The sequence below is a fragment of the Parasteatoda tepidariorum genome, chromosome 2, assembly GCF_043381705.1.
Source record: "Parasteatoda tepidariorum isolate YZ-2023 chromosome 2, CAS_Ptep_4.0, whole genome shotgun sequence".
In the NCBI taxonomy this organism is placed as follows: Eukaryota; Metazoa; Arthropoda; class Arachnida; order Araneae; family Theridiidae; genus Parasteatoda; species Parasteatoda tepidariorum.
In genome coordinates this window covers 39401673-39422734 of record NC_092205.1, presented here as the reverse complement: position 1 = coordinate 39422734, position 21062 = coordinate 39401673, and the positions used below count along the sequence as shown (strand labels likewise).

General features: G+C 27.2%; 1 protein-coding gene across 1 annotated transcript in view; it reads right to left on the bottom strand.

Moving 5' to 3' along the window:
* LOC107451503 (neuroligin-4, X-linked) overlaps positions 1-21062 on the bottom strand; it is a 122148-nt gene that overhangs the window by 22750 nt on the left and 78336 nt on the right. The window contains exons 4-5 of the mRNA XM_016067624.4: positions 13507-13937; positions 6514-6923 (exon numbers count right to left, since the gene is read on the bottom strand). Coding sequence (XP_015923110.1) covers positions 6514-6923; positions 13507-13937 — 841 coding nt within the window. The remainder of the gene's footprint in view (positions 1-6513; positions 6924-13506; positions 13938-21062) is intronic.

Sequence of the window (21062 nt, the reverse complement as noted above, 5' to 3'; positions counted from 1 at the left end):
ATTTAAGCCTTTCCTATCTAAGACCTCCCTAAAATAATGGAAGAGACCAATTTAAATTATTGATTTTTTTTAAAATTCTCAAGAAATACTTAAATAATTATTTTGTAAGTATAGAGACGCTTTGTTCATGCTATTTTTTAAGCTTAGCAATAATACTGATAGTTCTCAGAGTCTTCAAAGACCTATAATAAATTACGAATGAGAACAATTATTTTGAACACTCTATGGCAGAAAATCAGGCAAAAAGCATGTAATTTGTATGGATTATTTAGGTTGTTATTTTTAATAACTGCATAAAGTTTCGTAAGCCTAGAGTGCACATTTATGGAAATATGGACATTTTTTATAGGAAATCAATTTTTTCGCCTTATGTTTTTTTTGTTATAACTTCATAAATATTCAATAAAATTTAAAAAATAAATGGAGGAATTTTAAATTAATTACGAAACTAGTGATCTAGTTTAAAAAAAATCGTTAAAAACGGCGCAATATATAAGTATTTAAATTAATTCTTTTATATAATGAGTGTGCAGAAAAAAATTAAAAGAAGTTTTTCCTCATTTGTAGAGATTCGTACTGGGAAACTAATTATAAAAGCTTTATTTGAATATCTTAACAATTTAAGAAGCTAACGATAAAGGGTTAAGTGGATATTTGTGGATAATGGGTTATCCACAAATTTCATCTTGTACTATTAAACAAGATTTATTAAAAATGAGACCGGCATTGTGAGGTATCACCCTCATAAATGTTTGTTTTCTTTTGCATGTTTACTTTCTGTATGTCACCAAAGCTTAGTTTTCAGATGATTATTGTAAGGTATTATCATTTGTTATTAAATTTTGTAGTATGATAAAAAATGAAATTTATGAAAAACCCATGATCATTTTAAGCTTTTTTTTTAAAGTATAAAAAATAGTTAGAAATATGCTTCTAATTTTTATATTTTCAGATACTCAAATCAAATTCTTCTCAGTAGTTGCTAAATACCATTCACTACAAAATTATGAATAAACTTTTCAAATTTTTTTTCAGTGCTGCACTTGTACTAGCTTAAATATATTATAAAAACACTAGCTAATATAATCATAACGTTTCTATCAGTTTTTAATGAATTTTTTCATCTCTTATAAAACAGTTCATATTTCTATAAATATTTACTCTATGTTTACGAAACTTTACGAAGCTATTGAAAAACAACAAATAAAGTAATAGATACAAGTTACAAGCTTATTGCTTGATATTCTGGCATAGTGTGTTCAAAAATACTTTTTTCTTCCTTCGTAATTTATTGCAGGTCTTTCAAACCTCCGAATGCTTTAAATTTTGTTGCTGTAAATGACCGAAAACTGTGAATGACCAAAATTCGTGGTTGTTGACTTTCACCGGCAAATGTTGACGCTCACATAGTCGCTTTAATAAATGTCAGAAATATATACTATTCCTAGTTAAGGGCCACAGCCCGGTATACATTTGCGCGTTAAGTACTACATCAATGTTTTTTTAAGTTCAAGTTTTAAATATGTACTGCTTTATAAGAAATGAAAAAACTCATTTAAAACTACAAACGTTATGATTATATTAGCTAGTGCTTTTATAATATATTTAAACTAGTGCATGTGCAGCACTGAAAAAAAATTTAAAAGTTTATTCATAATTTTGTAGTGAATGGTATTTAGCAAATACTGAAAAAAATTTGATTTGAATATCTGAAAAATTTAAAAATTAGAAGCATATTTCTAACTAGTTTTTATACTTTTAGAAAAAAAGAGCTTAAAATGGTCATGGGTTTTTCACAAATTTTATTTTTTATCATACCACAAAATTAATAACAAATGATAATACCTTACAATAATCGTCTGGAAACTAAACTTTGGTGACATACAGAAAGTAAACATGCAAAAGAAAACAAACATTTATGGGGGTGATACCTCACAATGCCGGTCTCATTTTTAATAAATCTTGTTTAATAGTACCAGATGATATTTGTGGATAAACCGTTATCCACAAATATCCACTTAACCACTTATCGTTAACTTCTTAAATTGTTAAGATATACGAATAAAGCTTTTATAGTTAGTTTCCAAATACGAATCTCAACAAAATGATGAAAAACCTTTTTTAATTTTTTCTGCACATCCATTGTATAAAAGAATTAACTTAAATACATATATTGAGCAGTTCTGAACGATTTTTTTTTTAAAATTGTAAATCACTAGTTTCGTAATTAATTTAAATTTCGTAATTAATTTAAATAAGTTCAAAATGAAGATAAAAAAAGGAAAATTACAGACATATGTAAATAAGCGGAAAAAGAAAAATAATTATCAAAAAAAAATAACAAGCAGCTGGAGAGGAAAAAAAAGGGATAAATTTTTTTTTAAAAAACTGGAAAATATATCTTCATTTTGAACTTATCTTATGAGTTCTATTTACTTGCAACTTATGCGCAACAAGTGAAACTTATTGTTTTTCGTAATTTTCTTCGCGTTTTTTTTGTATTTATTTATTTTGCTACATATATATATATATATATATATATATATTAAACCAAATAAAAAAATTTGCACCGATTATGATTGCAACTATTGCAGTTATGATGCATAATGAGACACAATAAACTGTTGAAAAATGCAAAGAAATTTGCTCTTTAAAATTCAAAACATTTCTCAAAAGAAAAGAATTGTTTTTAATGAACTTACCAAAATATTTTACCTGAAATATTTAAGGGTTTTGAAATACAAAAGAAAGTTATTTATTTTACTTCTTAATATGAGGAATATCTTGTGTGAGGTGAAATATTTATACTAATATCTCTAATTATACTATTAATCAGTTACATTTCATTAAGAAAGTAGTTGTTTTTATATTTAGGACAAACATCATTAATACAATAAATTCAAAAATACTATATTTAATCACCTTTTTTTAATTTTTCAGAAAAAACTGATACAAATATTTTTAAATAATATGTCATATGACATTGATAACTTAAAATTACTGATATTCTGTTTTAAAAATCACACAACTTTGAAAATGTAGCTTATTCATCTTCTAACATTCATTATATTAACTGCATTAAAACTAATAGATTGATGAACACGAATTTTATCATATTTACTAATTTTATCATATTTTCTTTCTTTTCACATATTTACTCATAAAAAGTTTCAATTTTTTTCGCATTAAAAGCAAATTATTGTAGTCATAAACGCAAATCAATTGTCAGAATTAGTACTTACAAAAGTATTAAAAGTTTTAAAGATATAATAGTTTATTTTAAAAATAAAGCATTTTTGAACATGTTTTTCATTTATTTCTGCTCAGAACAGCGCTCAGATTCAATAATTTAATAATTAAATAAAGGCTTTTATAATCTCGAGAAATTGTTTGTGGAAAATTTAAGCCTTTCCTATCTAAGCACATCGTGAATATCATAGTTTGTTTAAAGTAATGAAGACGTTAGAGGACGTTAAATCTTGTTAAGAAAAGCAATGATAAATATTATTGCATTTGCAAGTTTAAAAAATCATCTTAACAATATTTTCTCTCTTCAAAAAGGGACTATTTTCAGCTTCCAAGCACGTGTAACTATTAACTGTTTGTTTTTTTTGTCTTTTTTCAATTTCATTTTCTTTCAGAAAATCAAATTTATTGTTAGTTCTTTTTACTTAGAAGAGATAAAACAAAATTCAAAATTGTGTATTTAATTTATAAATTTTGTATTTTAATGCTAATCCTATACTTTCAAAAACTATCTGGAATATTAATAATATAATAGCTTTCTTGAAAAAAATAAATAAAGAAAGATAAAAAAAGAAAGATAAAAAGAAAGAAAAATAGAAAGAAACGTAAAATGAAAGAAATAATATAAATAATATATCGTTAAGTATTCATCGTATTTAATTTTTTCATCGTATTTAATTTAAGTTCATTTCAAAATGAAAGCTTTCACATTTTTAATGCATTTCCTTGGGGCAAACATAGCTATTCCTCGTCTTTTTTTTGTGAGAAAAAATGTAGTTCAGATATAAAATCACTGGACATAAAAATATCTCAAGAAAAGCAATGAGAAATGTTATTTCGTGAGCAAGTTAAAAAGCCTATCTTAAAAATATCTCCCTTTCCCTATAAAACATGTACTCAAATTTTGTACATAAAATTATATTTTTTTTTAGATTTACCCAATTGCATTTTATTTGAGAAATTAAAGTTTATTTACACCTAAAAGCGACGCCATTAGTAGCACAAAATTAAAAGTTCCATTTTTAATCAATAGTTTTAACTTTTTAAAATGTTAATCCTATCCATTCAAGAACTATTTAGAATATAAATGATGTAATAGATTTTTTTGAATAAATAAACAATGTAACTCAACATGCATCGTATTTTTCTTCTTCAAAGAACTGTACTCTGATTCACCAATTTTGTTTCAAAATGAAAGCTTTCAAAATCTTAAGACATTTCTTCGGGGCAAATATAAGCATTTCTCCTCTAGGCCCATCGTATATATAATATTTTGTTTGAAAAAAATGAAGCAGAGAAACAAATTCACTGGACGTGAAAACTTCTCAAGAAAGGCAATGAGAAATATTATTCCATTTGCAAGTTAAAAGGCTCATCTTAAAAATATCTTCCCTCGCCTAAACAAAGCCTATCTTCAAATTCTGATTACTGAGCAGAAAATAAGAGGTTCAATCGAAACTGAATTGAAAAAAAAATCAAAAAGAAGAGACTTTATCCGACAGACAGAGAAAAAAAAAGCATAAATGCTCCCTTATTTTCTAAGTCTGTATTCAGCGATAGAGAAAAATTCTCATTCTGCTACAATCGGAAGAAACAAAATGATCATTACTATTCAAAGAATGTGAAAGGTTGAAGTAAGGGTTTCTTTATTTGAAGCAATGAATTCAGAACTGATTTTTTTCGTCTTCCGAAAATTTTCTTTCTTTAACTTTTTATTATTTCTGAATTTGAAGTCCACGTATTATTCATTGTTTTTCTCGAGAAGTACGTCTGAATTTCTGAATGACTATTATTTGTCGCATCTCCGAAAGTTTACACATTTTCTTAATGAAACATTTTTGAGATGGGTTTTCTTAAAAAAGAACGCTTAGTAATATTTTCGTTATTCAAAAATTTCAAAGGAATTTAAGTGGAGTTTCAAAAGATTAAAAGGAACCGCTTTTATCTTTGAATTTCCATCTGGAAAATAAATAGCTACTGATTGTTTATTTGGATATTTTGTATTTCTTTGGCTCTTAAGTTATTTGATTTTCAAAAATAAGATTCGCGAGTTTATGAATAATTTTGAAAATAAATAATTCAAATACTTAAGGGCCTGATTAGTTAATTTTTCTATTTTTTTCTATGAGTTAAAATAAAAAGCAACGCAGCATTTATATTTCAGTTTCGGATTTGAGAAAAGTAAAAATCCTTTTTTCCCATGGTACATTTAATTTTAAAATATGCTTAATTTAGTTTCTATAATTGAAATCTAATTACCCCTTTTGATGTTCAATTCAATGTTTTTGATACCTGGTTTACAACTAATAAATTTTTGATACCTTTTTTGTAACTTTTTAAATTGTGGCACTCAAGTTTGAAGTTTTGAGTATTTTTATTTCAGAAAGTTAACTCATTTTTTTAAAAGGTGTATTTATAATCTCATTTTGAATTTAATTTTCATTAATATTTTTCATGTTTTTCTTATAAATTAAAAAAAAATTCAATGGATGTTTTTAATTATCTGTTTCTAGATGTTGTTTATTAGTTTCTAATTTATTTATTTAACTAATTATATTTTTTTGTTATAATTCATTATACTTAAAATGATATGATTGTTTTAATGATTGATTTTTTTATAATTTCAAAACACAAATGTACCAGTTCTTTGAATCATTTCATTTTGTATTCATTTTTAGAAACTGGTTTTAGATTATTTGTTTATTAAGAAAATGATTTATATATATCCACGATTTATTTTTATTTATTCATGAAACTTTCTTCGGCATTTAGCAAACTTTCAGAAATTTAATTAAGGCTTATAAAGTGCTATCGAAAGAATTAGATACATTAATTAAAGAATTATTTGCTCTTTGGAAATCGTATTTTTTTTAAAAAAGGGCTTGTGATAGAGTTATTGCTTATTATTTTATTTGATTGGACAATGAAAAATTCAGTCCAGGATGCAAAAAGGGGAATAAGATAAAATTTCACTGTAATGTTAGAACGCATAGACTTTGCTAGTATCATTAATTTACTTTTCATTTAACTTTAAAATCCACAATTCAAAAAACTATTTTTATAGGATATACAGAAAACGTTGCATTGAAAACAAACTGAATTTCAAACCAATTGTAGGAGTATAGAAACTGTTTAACAATGAACATATTTTGATGCAATGATTCATAAAAAGTGAGGAGCAGGTGCGAAAATAGAAGCACGAATTTCAAACCCTGAAGACTCTTTTTTAATATTTTTAAATGTACTAACAATTAAACCTTCACTTACCCAAATTTTGCAAAGTTGGTCCAATAAGTGATTGTAATTTCAGAGAGTGTTACTTCAGCTCTGGTGTAGTTTGTTGAAAAATGAGATAAGGTATCCACTAAAGGAGCTCCAAACACGTATGCCAAATCTTCACCTGTAATACAGCCAAGTCGAGAAGCATAATCCCCATATTCAGATTGATGACTGAAAATATAGAAGTATGTCTTCTTGCCACTTCCAATGGGTTGTAAGGAGGGCATTGGGTATGAATCTTCCCTGGGTATTCCACCACTATGAAATGTACCTGATCTAATGACAGGGGCTACAACTAAAGCATCTCCTAATGCGTCGGCAGTTCCATCAAAAATATCCATTGCCTGCAGATAAGATCTTGACCAATCCATGTATTCATTAACGACAGTCAAAAATATCTAAAAAGTAAACGATAAAAAATGTTAAACTAAATTAACAAATTATTATTAGTAAATGAAAGGGCATTGACTTTAGCTACTTTTTTTTTAAATATACTGGTTGTAACAATGCTAAAAGTCACCACTGTAAAGGGAAATAGGGCACGCTAAGACAAACTACTTACGCCATACAATGGTTTACATATATATTTCTCGGAAAAAATGGTTATATAAAAATTTATATAACAGTCTAATAACAATAAAATGTTATTCAAACTGTTAACAGGGAGAGAAACCGTTTTTTAGCTGGTTTCAAATAATATGGTTAAACAACCAGAGTTATATCGCACAAACTAGGCCCACCTAATGAAGTCATGTAATTTCTTGCAGTGGGTAAATGTTAGAGTCGAGAGGGCTAGTCTGTCAATATCATGACTGACAGAATGGGGGTCTCGAATCCTAACGTTGACTTAACAATATTTCGTCTTTTCTGTTCAACACATGAAGAGTTTCCAGTGTCCTGTATTCCCCAATTTGTGACCCTGAGTTATAAGAATAAGATGCCCTCATTCACACTTAGATGGCAGCACCTCAAAGCTGCTAAGCTGTTTCCAATGACCAGTTTTTTTTCCTTATGGTTTCAAAACCATGCTAGTTGTGAATGTTTAAAAATTTAAAAAAGTGCATAATTTGTTAATTGTTTTTAATCATACTAGTTGCAAACGATTTCACAACCATAAAGGTAAAAAATGTTCTTTGCAGTAAACTTTACTGTTAATTGGATAAACAGACCGCTGCCGGTATGAAAATTCCTATAGTGTGGAGTTTAAAGATTCCTGACACTTTAAGACTGTCTACAGTTCCGGTGCCTACTCGGGCTGAAATGCCAATGAGCAACTCCTAAATATCGTTCGCGATGTTTCCAGTAAGAAATAAAAGCAGGGCAGATTAGGAGATTCGAAAAGACGGTTTCGTGTAGCTGACACCCTCTCACGATTTGCCCTTTGATTTAAGAACCCATTTATTGTGAGTGTTGTTTACTTTGACATTTTCTATCATTACCCCATTCTGTAGTGATCATTAGTTCTGTCACCCAACACTATGTATGCTTATTTGATCTGTGTATAGTATAAGGAAACAAGTTAAATGATAAATGAGTTTTTATCCATAAAAAGAAGACATTGTTCTTATTTCAATTATGTAAAAAAAATTAGATGATCAAAATAACATCCGTCTATAGGGAGAAAGGGTTAAAGGCAAAATATATCTGTAATTTTGGTAAAAGTTTCATAGAAGAAAGCAACGTAAAGTACACAGAACAAACAAAATAATAAATAGTTAAGAGAAACTAACTATTTGGTAACTATTCCTAACTACATTTATCTACGTTTCTTACTTCGCTTTCTGTTTTATATATTTGAATACAAAGAAAAATTCTATCTTTAAGTCGGTATAAATTGATTTTTAAAAGTGAAAATAATTTGTTAGGAATATTAGACGTTTACTAAATTAAGCTCTCTTTATATTTATTGGTACAAAGAACTATTTTATTATAAAACTAATTTCAGAAATTTGTTGATATATGTTCAAAAGCTTAAATGAATAGAGTTTGCTTTTGATATTAATGTTTAAACTTGTGTTAACTTTGATATATTTAAATTTATGTAATGTTTTTTTCATTATTAAAACAATTTTTAGCAACTATTCAACATTTTAAAGAAAAACATGTTAAAATTTAAACATAAATACATGCAATTTAATACAGTTATTAAAAGTATAGATTTATAAATGGGCAATAACCTGAAATGTGGATGTAAAAAGAAAGAAAAAATTGCGAAAGAATCATCAGTTTTACAATTTTAAGTAAATACATAATTTAAAGTAACAAACAGTAATAAAAACTAGCTTTATTTGAATATTGCAAGCTCAAAAGTGTATTTATGATACTTTTTTGCGAACGATAGACCTTAAACTTTAATGAAAATGCCTCAAAAACCAATATGAAATGGACACGGAATTATCGTACTACTCACTTGCTTAAATTTGGTATTCTCATTAAAAATGTTTTTTTTTTCAATACCCACCTGGGGAGTGACATTTTGTCAATACAGCATAACTTTGTATAACAGTCAAGTATAACTTTGATATCTATCAGTGTTAGATTAAATATCTAACACTGAAAGAGGGAAGAGTCAGTCATTTAATCTAACACTTTATTTAATCTAAGTTCTTTTAACCAATTTAATTTAAGTCTAGAGTTTTATATAGAAATTGTGGTATTTTTCTTTTAAGTTACAAGATCAAAATATACATTTGGACTAAAATGACATTTACTGAAAACTGTTCTCATAAATGAGAACTAATCGTCATGTACATTTCGTATTTTTTCCCTGGGGAAGACTTGAGTCATTTTCACATTTAGACTTCTTTAAAATGTGTGTTGAAATTCATGTATGTAAATCCTATTCAAAATTCTATTCAAATATGTAGATTAGACAAAACTTCACTAAACCAGGATAATGCTTCTTGAGCTGGTAATATATGATTCCCAAAAGATACATATTTCCACATCTGTGCTTCCGAAGAATATGCAGAGCATATTTCACAAAACATAAATTGAAATATAAAGAATCAAGAATTTTATTCAAATTCTGTCCACGGAAAACGTGCAATTCTTATAAAAATGCTACAATTTTTACCACATAATAATTCTGTAAGAACATATATTTAATTTAGTATTTAATTTCAAAAAAGTCCGTGCAGCTATTTAAATCTAATAGCATAATTTTTGTTGGCATTTTGTAATTTTTTCCGTCAATATTAAACATAAAGCTATAAATATTGTCTCCCTGCAGCAACAATGTACATTTATATTTATGTAATTTTTAGGTTGATTTTTTTTTAAAATCCAAAGTAGAAAATATTTAAAACCTCATTTAATATAATAATGGATATATATATATGCTATAAATAACACAATAACCTTAAAGCTAAATATTGTCCCCGTAGCACCATTGTATTAAAGAAACAGACCACCTTGAATAACCTTTGGTTCTAATGATCGGATCTTCACGTTCTAGGACTCGATCATAATGGTTCGAGACGGTGACCTCAAATATGCTACTTAATTAGTGCGGACGATAAGTAACGAAAACGAACGCAAAACGTAATTTTTTTTTAAAATAAACACATTTTTTTGTTGACGGATTCGAATTTCTACTATCGGGAAAGCATGGTTCCTATAGTTTAGTTAGGAGAGCAATCCACTGCTTGAATCCCTTAATGTTAATTTTACATTTTGCATATTTCGTCGTCTTGCAAGAACTTTTTAAGTGAATTGAAAAATTTCTCCACATATTTATACAATCTATTTATCTAAAAATATTTCCATGCAAAAATAGAGTAGTTATTATACATAATTAGCAGATATTTTTTTATTTAATAACAGACGAATGTAGATTTTGAATTGTAAGGTATGTAAATTTTCTGGGCAAATTAGATACCTTAAAATAATGTAAAAATTCTATATCTTACATTTCAAAATATTTTGGACAGTAAAAGTAAGTAAAACAAAATAATAAAAAAGTTATAAATGCTTACTAAGCTTTATTTTTTGAATGCAATAATCTTTTGATAAACGAATTTAATAGTTGTGCGCAAAAAAAAATTCAATTCGCTAAAAAAGTTATCGGGATATGTCAAAATATGCAAAAAATAAAACTAACTCAAAGGGATCCAAGCGTTGGTTAGCTTTTCTGATTAAACTATGGGGACAATATTTCGAAGATTGCGGCTGCCCCATATATCTTGGGGGGTTAGAAATCTGAATCCGCTGAAAAATAACGTATGTTTATTCAGAGAAAGTATGTTTTTATGTCCAATTTCATAACTTGAAACATTGACTGCACCAATTAATTAACATATTAATTAACATATTGCACCAATTAATTAACCGTTACATTGAATCCTAAGACTAGAATTCAAGGTGACTGACTAGTTATTCAAGGTGATTGACTTTTTTTGAGCGTATTGTTTATTTATATTCATTCATTTTTTGGTTGTAAATGTTTTTTAAAAAAATCAGAAGTAAAATTGCTTTCAAAGCTTATTTATTGTAAAAGTGGTTTCAAACATAATAAAAATAACACAATAAACATAAAACTTAACATTGCTGCAACGTCATTGTAAATTTGTAATCATGTAATATTTAGATTTTAGTTTGTTTTTTTAAATTCAAAGAATAAAATATTAAAAAGCATTTTTCAATATAATAATCATAATCTAATTGAAAGAAATGGTAAATCAAATAGGATGAAAAGTTAAAGTAGTTAAAGGATAGTTTAGTTAAAGTTTTTATTTTAAGGAAATTTACAGTTTCAATAAAAATTCTACATTTTTTATCATGTTAAGACTCTATAAAAAATTTAATAATAATTAATTTAATAATTGAATTTCGGTAATGAAATTCAATATAGCGTATTTGGTAACTTAACAAATTATTAGTTCAAATAATAAATATCGATTTAAAGTTCAAGAAATCAATATTATTGCACGCTAATTTAATTTTTTTGGCTGTTGTAATACATGTAAGAGAATATATATTTTAAGCTTTCGGAATTTAAGAAAAAAGTTTTCTTCATAAATGGATAAAAAAGATAACTTAAATCTAAAATATTGTAAATATTTTTGAAATTAATAATATAAGACAGAAAAACACAAGGCAAATTAAAATATTATCAATTATTTTATAAAAGAGCACTATTATATGCAATTTATTAAAGCACTTATAAATTGAAAGGGAATTGAAAATAAGAACTGCCTTTTAAATCTTAAAAGTGAAAAAAATGTGTCATTCAATAATACTCTGAAACTGTTAATTTACATATTTAAAATTATCATTTGAGCAATTAAATACTTGTAGTATTTCTTAAGAACAAAAGTTCCTTTCAACGAAATGAAATTCGCTTTATACAACTAATGAAACTAAGTCAACAGCCCTTTTATTGCTAAAATCTGATTTTCTAAATGATATACACTTAGTTTTTTCGCTGATAAAAATTTTTTAAAATGTTACTTAATTTAGCTGCGGACCAAAACATGTTTTCATTCCTTAAATATAAAAAAATAAAATTGCCGAAAAATCGCTTAAAGAGTATTACATGGTATAATTTCAAAATTTGCGTATGAATAATATATAATCGTCAATATATATAAATAATTGTCGCATATATAATTGCCAAAGAAACTTTAAGCAAGTATACTTGAAATATCTTAGTAGGATATATACTCGTATTCAATCATAATATATATCAATATGAAAAAAATAATATTAATCTTAAAAAAACTGTAAGAACTTTTAATTTCATTTTGTCCTTCTGTGATAGAGTCTTCTAACTATTTTATTAATTGATTTGAAGCAAATTTTTTTCTCGCCTGTTTTGATGTTGTTATTTACTTTTCATCTACTTTTAAGTGAATCGCATAATGCAAGACAGAATAAACGAGATGATTTATTTTATGAATTGTCCGTTCATTAGATTTTTCATGTATTTGACGTTCAATTGGATGCATAGGTATTTATGCTTTTTTCCTCCAAAGAAAATGCCTTTTTTTTTAATTAAAAACTTACAAAAATGCTCTTAAATAACTATTTGCCAAGAAACAAATTAAAGAAGCTAAGTGAATACCAAATATTGTTTTCATTATCCTAAAAATTCTATTGGAACATTCACTTCAAAAACTGTTTTTGCAGAGCAGGTTTAATCAGTTTATCGTTAAAGAAAAGCACTGTAGGTTTGCAAAAGGGATTATATTAATTCTATCTATTTTTAGCTAGTATTATACTAATAATTTTTGACTTTAACAAAAGAAACACTGAAGCCTAAGACCGGTACAATAAGAACATCTAAGGCTTCTATAACATCGTATGCAGTTTCAGTTTGGTAGTAGCTTTAGTACATTTGTCGTAATTGTTTGTTGTAATTGTTTGTTATTTGTTGTAAGAGAATAATTATTATGTTGAGCTGAGAAAACTAAAAAAAAATCAAAATGTTTTTAGGTTGATACAAGTAAAATAGGATATAAGAATCGAAATTATATGCTTAAATATTCTAAAAAAACAAACAGTCAACCAGCCGTGCTGTTAAAACAGTTGCGTCTGTAGAAGTTTGTATATCTACCAAAAGGAGCGTTTGCTTTCGTACTTAGCATCATATTTGCAAAAGATCATATTTGATAAGTGTCAAATTATACCAAGCTTTTCATGTTGAATTTTAATCAATTTTGATTAAAACTATAATGTTTAAATTAAAATTCTTGCTACTAACATTTGCAATTCTACTAAATTATAAAGCAATACCAACATACTAATCATATTGAATGAGTTAGCATTATGTATATACACTATTTTTTTTTTGTGGAAATTCTAAGTGTTTTGTTATAAACTTTTTTTTTCATTCAATAGTAGGAGTCGTTATTTTTTCTAGTTCTAGCGAACTACTAAGCAAACTGCAGAATAAAATCTACCTGTGCACCTCGACATATTTTGCTTATCGTATTCCATTTATAGTAGGACACTTAAGCACTAAAAAATCCTTTTACTCACCTCTTGCAAATGATATGTGTAAAGATTCCTGACCAATGTTCTCAACAATCTATCTCTTCTTCCACTGTCTATTCCAAACTTTTCTTCCATTGCCGTAAACTGAAAATATGATTCCACTCGGGTTGAACCGAACATAAGATCATACTGAGTAAAAAGTGAAGAACTTTTTTCCATTATTTCAGCAGGGTCGCGAGGAAGAACAATTCCATCCACTGTTGGACCGAATCCAGATAAATGATCAGGTACCTGAATGTACACGCTCATGATGTCTTCGAGTTTTTTCTTTCGCATGCATTCAACCAGTGCTGTGCTATCTTGAGCAGGACAGTCCAAAACACGGGCAATGTAATTAGTATGTGTAATAGCATCTCGTGCTATGGCCCAGGAGCTCAAAGCTGATCCACTTTGCATAATAGCTCGTTGAAATAGACCTGAAAAGTACGCAAGCTATAGTACGTATGCCTGGAAGGTCTCGGGATTATTTAAGGTTCAAACATAGAAATAAAACAATGAGATTAAATTTTAATAACATTGCATAAATTTACAAAAAATAATATAGTGTTTTGTATAATACTATTATAATGGTGAAATGATGCGGTAGATCTTGGTGTAGATTGACAAATTGAGGAAGATGCTGAAAAACAGGTATAAAATCATAAAATAATTTTATTTCGTTGCAGACCTCGAGGTGAAAATAAAAAGAAACCTAATATAAACAGGACAGGCAACGAGAGATGAATTTCCACCACCTGCATAGTAAAAAGCTAAAATGAAAGTGGTATTTAATCAGCAATTTCTGAGTACTAGCGAGATCCATTATAGGCGTTTTATCGAAAAAGTATACAGCCAAATGCAAACCCATTTTAATCAACATCATGTTGCATCATATTACTACAAAAAAAATTTGGCTGAAGATTTAAAGCCAATAAGATCATCGTTGGAAATTCAAGTAAACCTAATAACGTATATCCTAATGTTTAATGTGGTTGATGAAGGAAAGATTAAAAATGGATTTTGATGATCAGTTGTCGTGATATTGAATAATAATTAGTTATGCACTGAGATAAAAAAGTTAGCCGTTACATTTATTGAGAATATAATATATTCATTCGCTCTTACTAAAAATGAATTTAAAAAAATTAGCTTAATTAGTTATCTGACTGTAAAACGAAAGAAATTTTACAAGCTAGGAAATATGTAATGCTTATTATGGCATTACAAATATGTATACTTTATGTAACATAGTATAATTTTTGGCAAATTTTTCCTTAACTTCAAACGTTGATTATATGTGCTAAATAGATTTTAGAAATTGCTCGGGTATCAAGTGTGCAATTGTTTTGATAATCTATATATCTTTGTTATTACACTTCAGAAAAAATAGTGTTTCATAAATAAAATACGTAGATAAAGTTATAAAATTCAATTATTTGTTTAACGTGTTCAATTTATTCTGACCTATTCATTGAAACATTAGATCGGAGAACGGAATTAAATATATATCTCGCAATATTACGTTATGCAATATATACATTGCATAACAAAATTTAATTTTATTTTTTGGATTATTTTTAAGTTGTTTCTTTTTAATATATTATTTGTCATTCATGTGATGCAAAGGATTATGCATTCTTTAATAAGATTATTTTACAGAAAATACATATTTCATAAACAAAATAAAGAGATTTCACTTAACATACATAACATTGCTAAGTTGTAAAACTATTTCACTACTAAAGAATCAATCATTCTCCTGTCACCATCCTCTATCTTTGAAAAGAAAGGAATGAAAATGGTACTTTTCATGTGAATACTGGCCATGTCTGAAATATTTTTCTGACGGTGGCTTCATTTGATCTTTTCATCTGGATGATACTGGATATGAACCACACGCTGAAGTAACGCATTAATTGCTCGCAATTCATCTTCCCCACTACAGAGATCATCTTCCCACTACAGAGATCATTCATCTTCCCCCCCACCAAAATTTCTTAATACTTGTCAATTTGAAGACTGTATTTAACACGGTCGGGTTAAAAGAAAAAAGTGAACAGAAATAGTCATCGAGATGTTCATGTAAAGGAAACATTTTAAATATAACAACTTCATAGAGCATCGTGCCTTACAGGTATGCATTGATGCTTTCTTTTTTTCTATGCATCGGGGAAAATTTATCTTCAAGGATGTATTATTACGTTTCCTACCATGTGATGGGGAGGTGTTAGGGTTACATACCTAATGATTAAACTCACCGAGAAAGTGATGTAGAACCAACAGAGCCTATTTGGTTTCGTGTAACTAACTTGAATGTCAGTGTTAATAAGAAAACATATTCATTTCTCTGTAGCTACACTTAGAATTATGTGTAAATATCAAACTTTTTCATATATTCTTTTTATATTGAAGAAAGTACATCACAAAATACCATTGTAAGTAGTTATTATAGATTATTTATTTATTTCCATGCCATCGCATTTATTCTAACAAAACAATTTACGGCTTTTAACATCTTAATTAGCGTACCCTTCCCGTAAACGAACAACTCTCGCATGCGGACGATTCTTTTTCTCTATTANGGCTCTCCATATATATATATATATATGTCAGTACCCTATTTGAAATCCATACTTTTGATAACTGCATAAAACTTGCCTGTATTTATGTTTCAATTTTAACAAGTTCTTCCTATTTGGTTGAATAGTTGATAAATAGTGTTTTAACAATGAAAACAATCATTACATAAATTTAAATGTACCAAAGTTAACGCAACCTTAAACACAAGCTCAATAACTGAATAGATAGATTGATAAATAGATAGATAAAAAATATGTCTACGTAAATTAAATAGCGTTTTTATTTATCATACCACTATTATTTTACATCCATTTTCAGCACAATGAATTAAAATTTTCTCAAATTCAAACCCCATAAACATAATTACTTAGTTAAGGAGCTTATTTACATCTTTAAAGTATGTTCATCAGAATGCAAAAAATATTTGCACAAATAATTACGTTTCGCCAATGATTCCAAAGTTAATTTCTGTTTATTGAAAAGGAAGGCAATTACTGTTGCCATAAAAATAAGCATTTTATCGTTTTAATTAGTCATTGCGTAAATATATCAATCAAAGTTAACGAGAGTAATTAAAAAATAAAAAGAATTATAAGTAGTCATTTCCTTATCAAAATAAAAATTTCGGGTCACGATTTCCTTTTAAATTCCCCTGAAAAAAAGATTTCTTAATAATGCTGAACACGTGCCTGATCTTCGGGGATGCAGTTAATTAAATGGGTAATTTAAGAAAACAAAATTTTATTTTTTTCTACATTTTTCATTCATTTAATTTATCTCAAGTTTATTTTTTTATGAATTTAATTTTTTTTAACTTATTAGAGTTGAGATAAATTGTGATAAGTATTCAAATATTTAACGTTAATAAGAAGTCAAAAGCAGTTTACTGTTATTTAAAATAAAATTTGCCCTGGCAAAATAATTTTAATTATAAAACAAAAATTTTAAACAAAATTTTATATTTTAACAAATTTAACTTGCTAAAGTCAAAATATGCTAATTGCGTATATAGTTCAGGTTATATTACAAATTTTTTTACTTTTCACTATTTTCAAATAATAGTTCCTTCCAATTACTCATTGTTAGTTGAAATACACTTGCTTAGAGACTTTTAAATACATAGGTTCGTTAAATTCCCCTTAAAATTCGGTTATTTAGTTTAACAAGCAAAATCATTTCTCTAAAAATTTAAAACATTGTGGAATTACATTTATATAATAATATATTTTCACTGTTTAACGAATTTAAGTAACAGCTGCCGGCTATTATGTTTTCGAACTATTATAATTTATAAAAGTCTTATTTCAAAAGAAACTGTATAATTAGATTTTTTGTATATTTCAGTTTTATTTTCCTTGCAAACTAGTATCGTCTTTACCGATATAAAAGTTAACTTCATAAATTTTTGAAATGTTTCTTTTGTGTAGTAAAATAATTAATATTCTTTCTTTCTCTGTTGTACAAATCCAATTCAATAGTTTCACGGATATTATTCATTTTTCCATGATCATAATTCCTATGAAATTTTAAAAGCGAGTTTTGTTTTAAAACTGTAATTTTAGATTGATATATTTAAGGTTTAATAAACCGAGGCAGGCGCAATTGTTTCTGGTATTTTGTTTTCTACGTAAAAGCAACAAGACTTGAAAGCTTGAGATGAAGAAAATGCTTTGAAAAATGTGCAAGGATTGTGATGAAATGAAAAATTCAACATTGGATAATCAATATTTAAAATTTATTAACTGTTTAGTTAAGAATGCCATGCGGGTTGCTCTAAAACTAACAGGAATGCAACTGCAGAGTTGAAATTTGACGTGATAGAAAAAGAAATTTCTATTTGTAAACTTAAAGCGTTTTTTTTTTAAATTTTATTTCACACAAAAGTTATTGCAATTTCAAGTACTTCTTTAGCCATTTTTTGTTTCAATTAATAACAATTAGTAATTTATTGGAGGAAAATTCATTTATCACTCTGGAAAACTTAGTTTTATAAGCTAGCTCCTCAGTCGGTTTCAAACGGAATGGAGAAGAGATATCAGATGTTACCAGACATAAATATTTACGTCTACATCAAAAGTCTTGAAAGTATAAAAAGGAAGAAAAGAATTCAAAACAGATAAAAAGTCGTTTCCCAATTAAACTGCTATGATGATATAAGTTTTATTAATGTTTAAAATTACTTTCTACTCATATATTTCTCTTATTGCGTCACACAATCTGTTTTTTTAGTGAATTGTTTTTCCAAATATAATTGTTTAGTTTTAAATTCAGGCGATAATAGTAATTATAATAGTAAAATAATATTTTCGTTATGATTAACGTATAAACTCACAGATAGTAAATCAGAATAATTAGGTATTTTATTAACAGAATCTTCAATGAAAAATATTTACTTCTGAATAAAAAAAATTATAATCTGCTTTTTACTTATTATATACTTTTAGCACTTCAGATAATACATACATACATATTCCTTCTTACTCCGAATTGAAGTATAGAGCTTGTATCATAGCTTTTCGTCGCACTCTATTTGTTTCCAGATATTTTGATTCTCTCCAGGTTATTCTTATTGCCTTAAATTCGCTTGCAATTGTCTTGCACCAAATAATTTTAAGTCTTTTCCTCTTTTTCTATTATCCTGAGGGCACCGATCATGTACTTGCTTTACTTTAAATTTTCAGATTTACGTATATCATGACCAATCCCTTTCCATTTACGTTTTTCAATTTCCAGATCAATTGGTTCCTGCTTTGCTTTTCTAAGGAGATAAATTCTTCTGGGGAGGCATTAGATTAAAAGTAACACCCTGGCTCTCCACGTAGGAGGTTGACCATATGATTAACAACCATACCTCCTAAAAATCTACTTGTTAAGGAAACTGAAATCATACATCTCACTGAAGTGAACGAAAGCCTTCTACACCCTTTAAGACATGCAATCAGAAGCAAACATTTTAAACGAAGAGGCAAAGAAAATGAGGCTCATTATCATCTTTCAGATAATAGGAGTTATTATTATTTTGAATATTATGCTTATTAAATATCTAAATAGTCTCTTTTAATTTACATTTTTTAAGTAAGCGATAGTAGTCTCAAATGAAATAATGATTTCATTTGGTTAGAGTTGAAACGTGAGATTTCGAATCATGAAATCAGACTAAATTGAACGCATTCTTATTGTGATTTCTATGACGATGTGGATTATCAACTGTCACATTAAATTTTTAGGGAATTTATATATACTAAATTAAATTACTTGTAATTTTTTTTTTTACAATTTCTATTGATATTTTAAACTTCAATTCATAAAAATCGATTTATTTTACGCAGTAAGAACATGGGAGAAACAAAGTTTATAGTGCCTTTTAATTAAGCGTGTTTCAATTTTTTAGGCAGTTGTAAAATACATCATTTCTAATATCTTTCAGCCATTTATATGCCGCTCCTATGCCAAAGTTCCTAAATTGAAACATACTTTAAAGAGCAAATAATATTATATACATTGAATTATTCATTTGAAATTCAGAAAATGCAGTTTTTCTTTTGCAATTAATTTGATTCCGTTTCCATAATTATTCAATTTTTTATTATTTTTTTTAATGAACTTTTGTCTTGCTTGCAAAGTAATTTACCGAAAATCCAATTTTTGTAATGCTACTACAGTATTAAAAGCTTTTAAAGGGATAATATACCTTACGGTTAGGCATTTTATTTATTTAATTTTTAATTATATTTTAAAATTTTAGCATAAGGAGAGTCGTGATGCCATATACCAATAATGCTAAACTGACCTTTCTCAATGTACCTTTTAAAATGTTTCATCATTTTTGAGCAAAAATCTTTCATAGCTTAAAAAGTGTTTTTGTTTACACTAAAACATTATCACAGCATACGACTGATATAATCGCAAATGTCCCCACACAATTTCAAAGCGATATCGCAGGTATTTTCTTGATAAAAAAACCTAATGTTCCAATCGTGAATAATTGGCATTTAAAGAGTTCCAATTTTAGATCTCAGGTGATAAATTTGGTTGTACTGAGTGCATTTTATTCTATTGGTGTAATGACACTTATTCAAGATAAATAATGATTTTTGAATGGAAAAATGCTTGATTTACACGTTTGGGTTCAACATGGTTCTTTTGCATGCACATGCTACTGGTTGATAACAGAATGACAGAGAAAATTAAACTTAGAAAATAGCGAGATATGTACTTTTTCATACTCAATGTTTTTCTAGTTAATTTAAAAAATTTTCTAGTGAAGAGGAATTCTTTTTCACAGGGAGAAGGCTTTCAGGGGACTGTACTACTTTTTTATTTTTTTTTCACGATGATATTTAAACTTTGTCATCAAAGGAATTTTTCTATGTGCTCCCAGCAATGGTATTATTCAGAATCTTACTATTGATAGGTTTTCCTTTCTGATTCTTATGATTTATTTTACTTCGTGATAAATTTGTTGTTAAAGAGTAAGATAAATATAAGTATATATAAGTCCTTTCTTTATTTGTCTCATTGTTAAAATGTGCCTTCTCTTTCCCCCGTGTCAAAGAAATGCATAACAATACAACAGACAATGGCCATGTAAAAATGATTTTCGTATTCAGATTTGAAAGATCTATTTGTAGAATATATCCTGATAAATCAGAAATTTAATTTGTAGGAAAATAACTTTAAACCTGTTATGCCATTCTATGTCTTTAGAATATTGTTTTGTAAAAATATTGTTGCGAAAGATGAAGTGGAAATTAAATCCCATTTGAGAAGCGAAAATAATAGGCTAAATAAGTGAAAGTGTAAATAAATTATAAAATCGAATAAGAAAGTGAAATTTGATGAGCCAACATAATTGAAAAAGCTGGAAGCAATTTTACAAAAATGTCATGGAAGTATGAATTTTTTTTCTCTTAACGTACTTTAGAAACTATTGAAAATAAATTTTTAAAATTTCTTGTCAATATATAATTATTTTCTGAAAA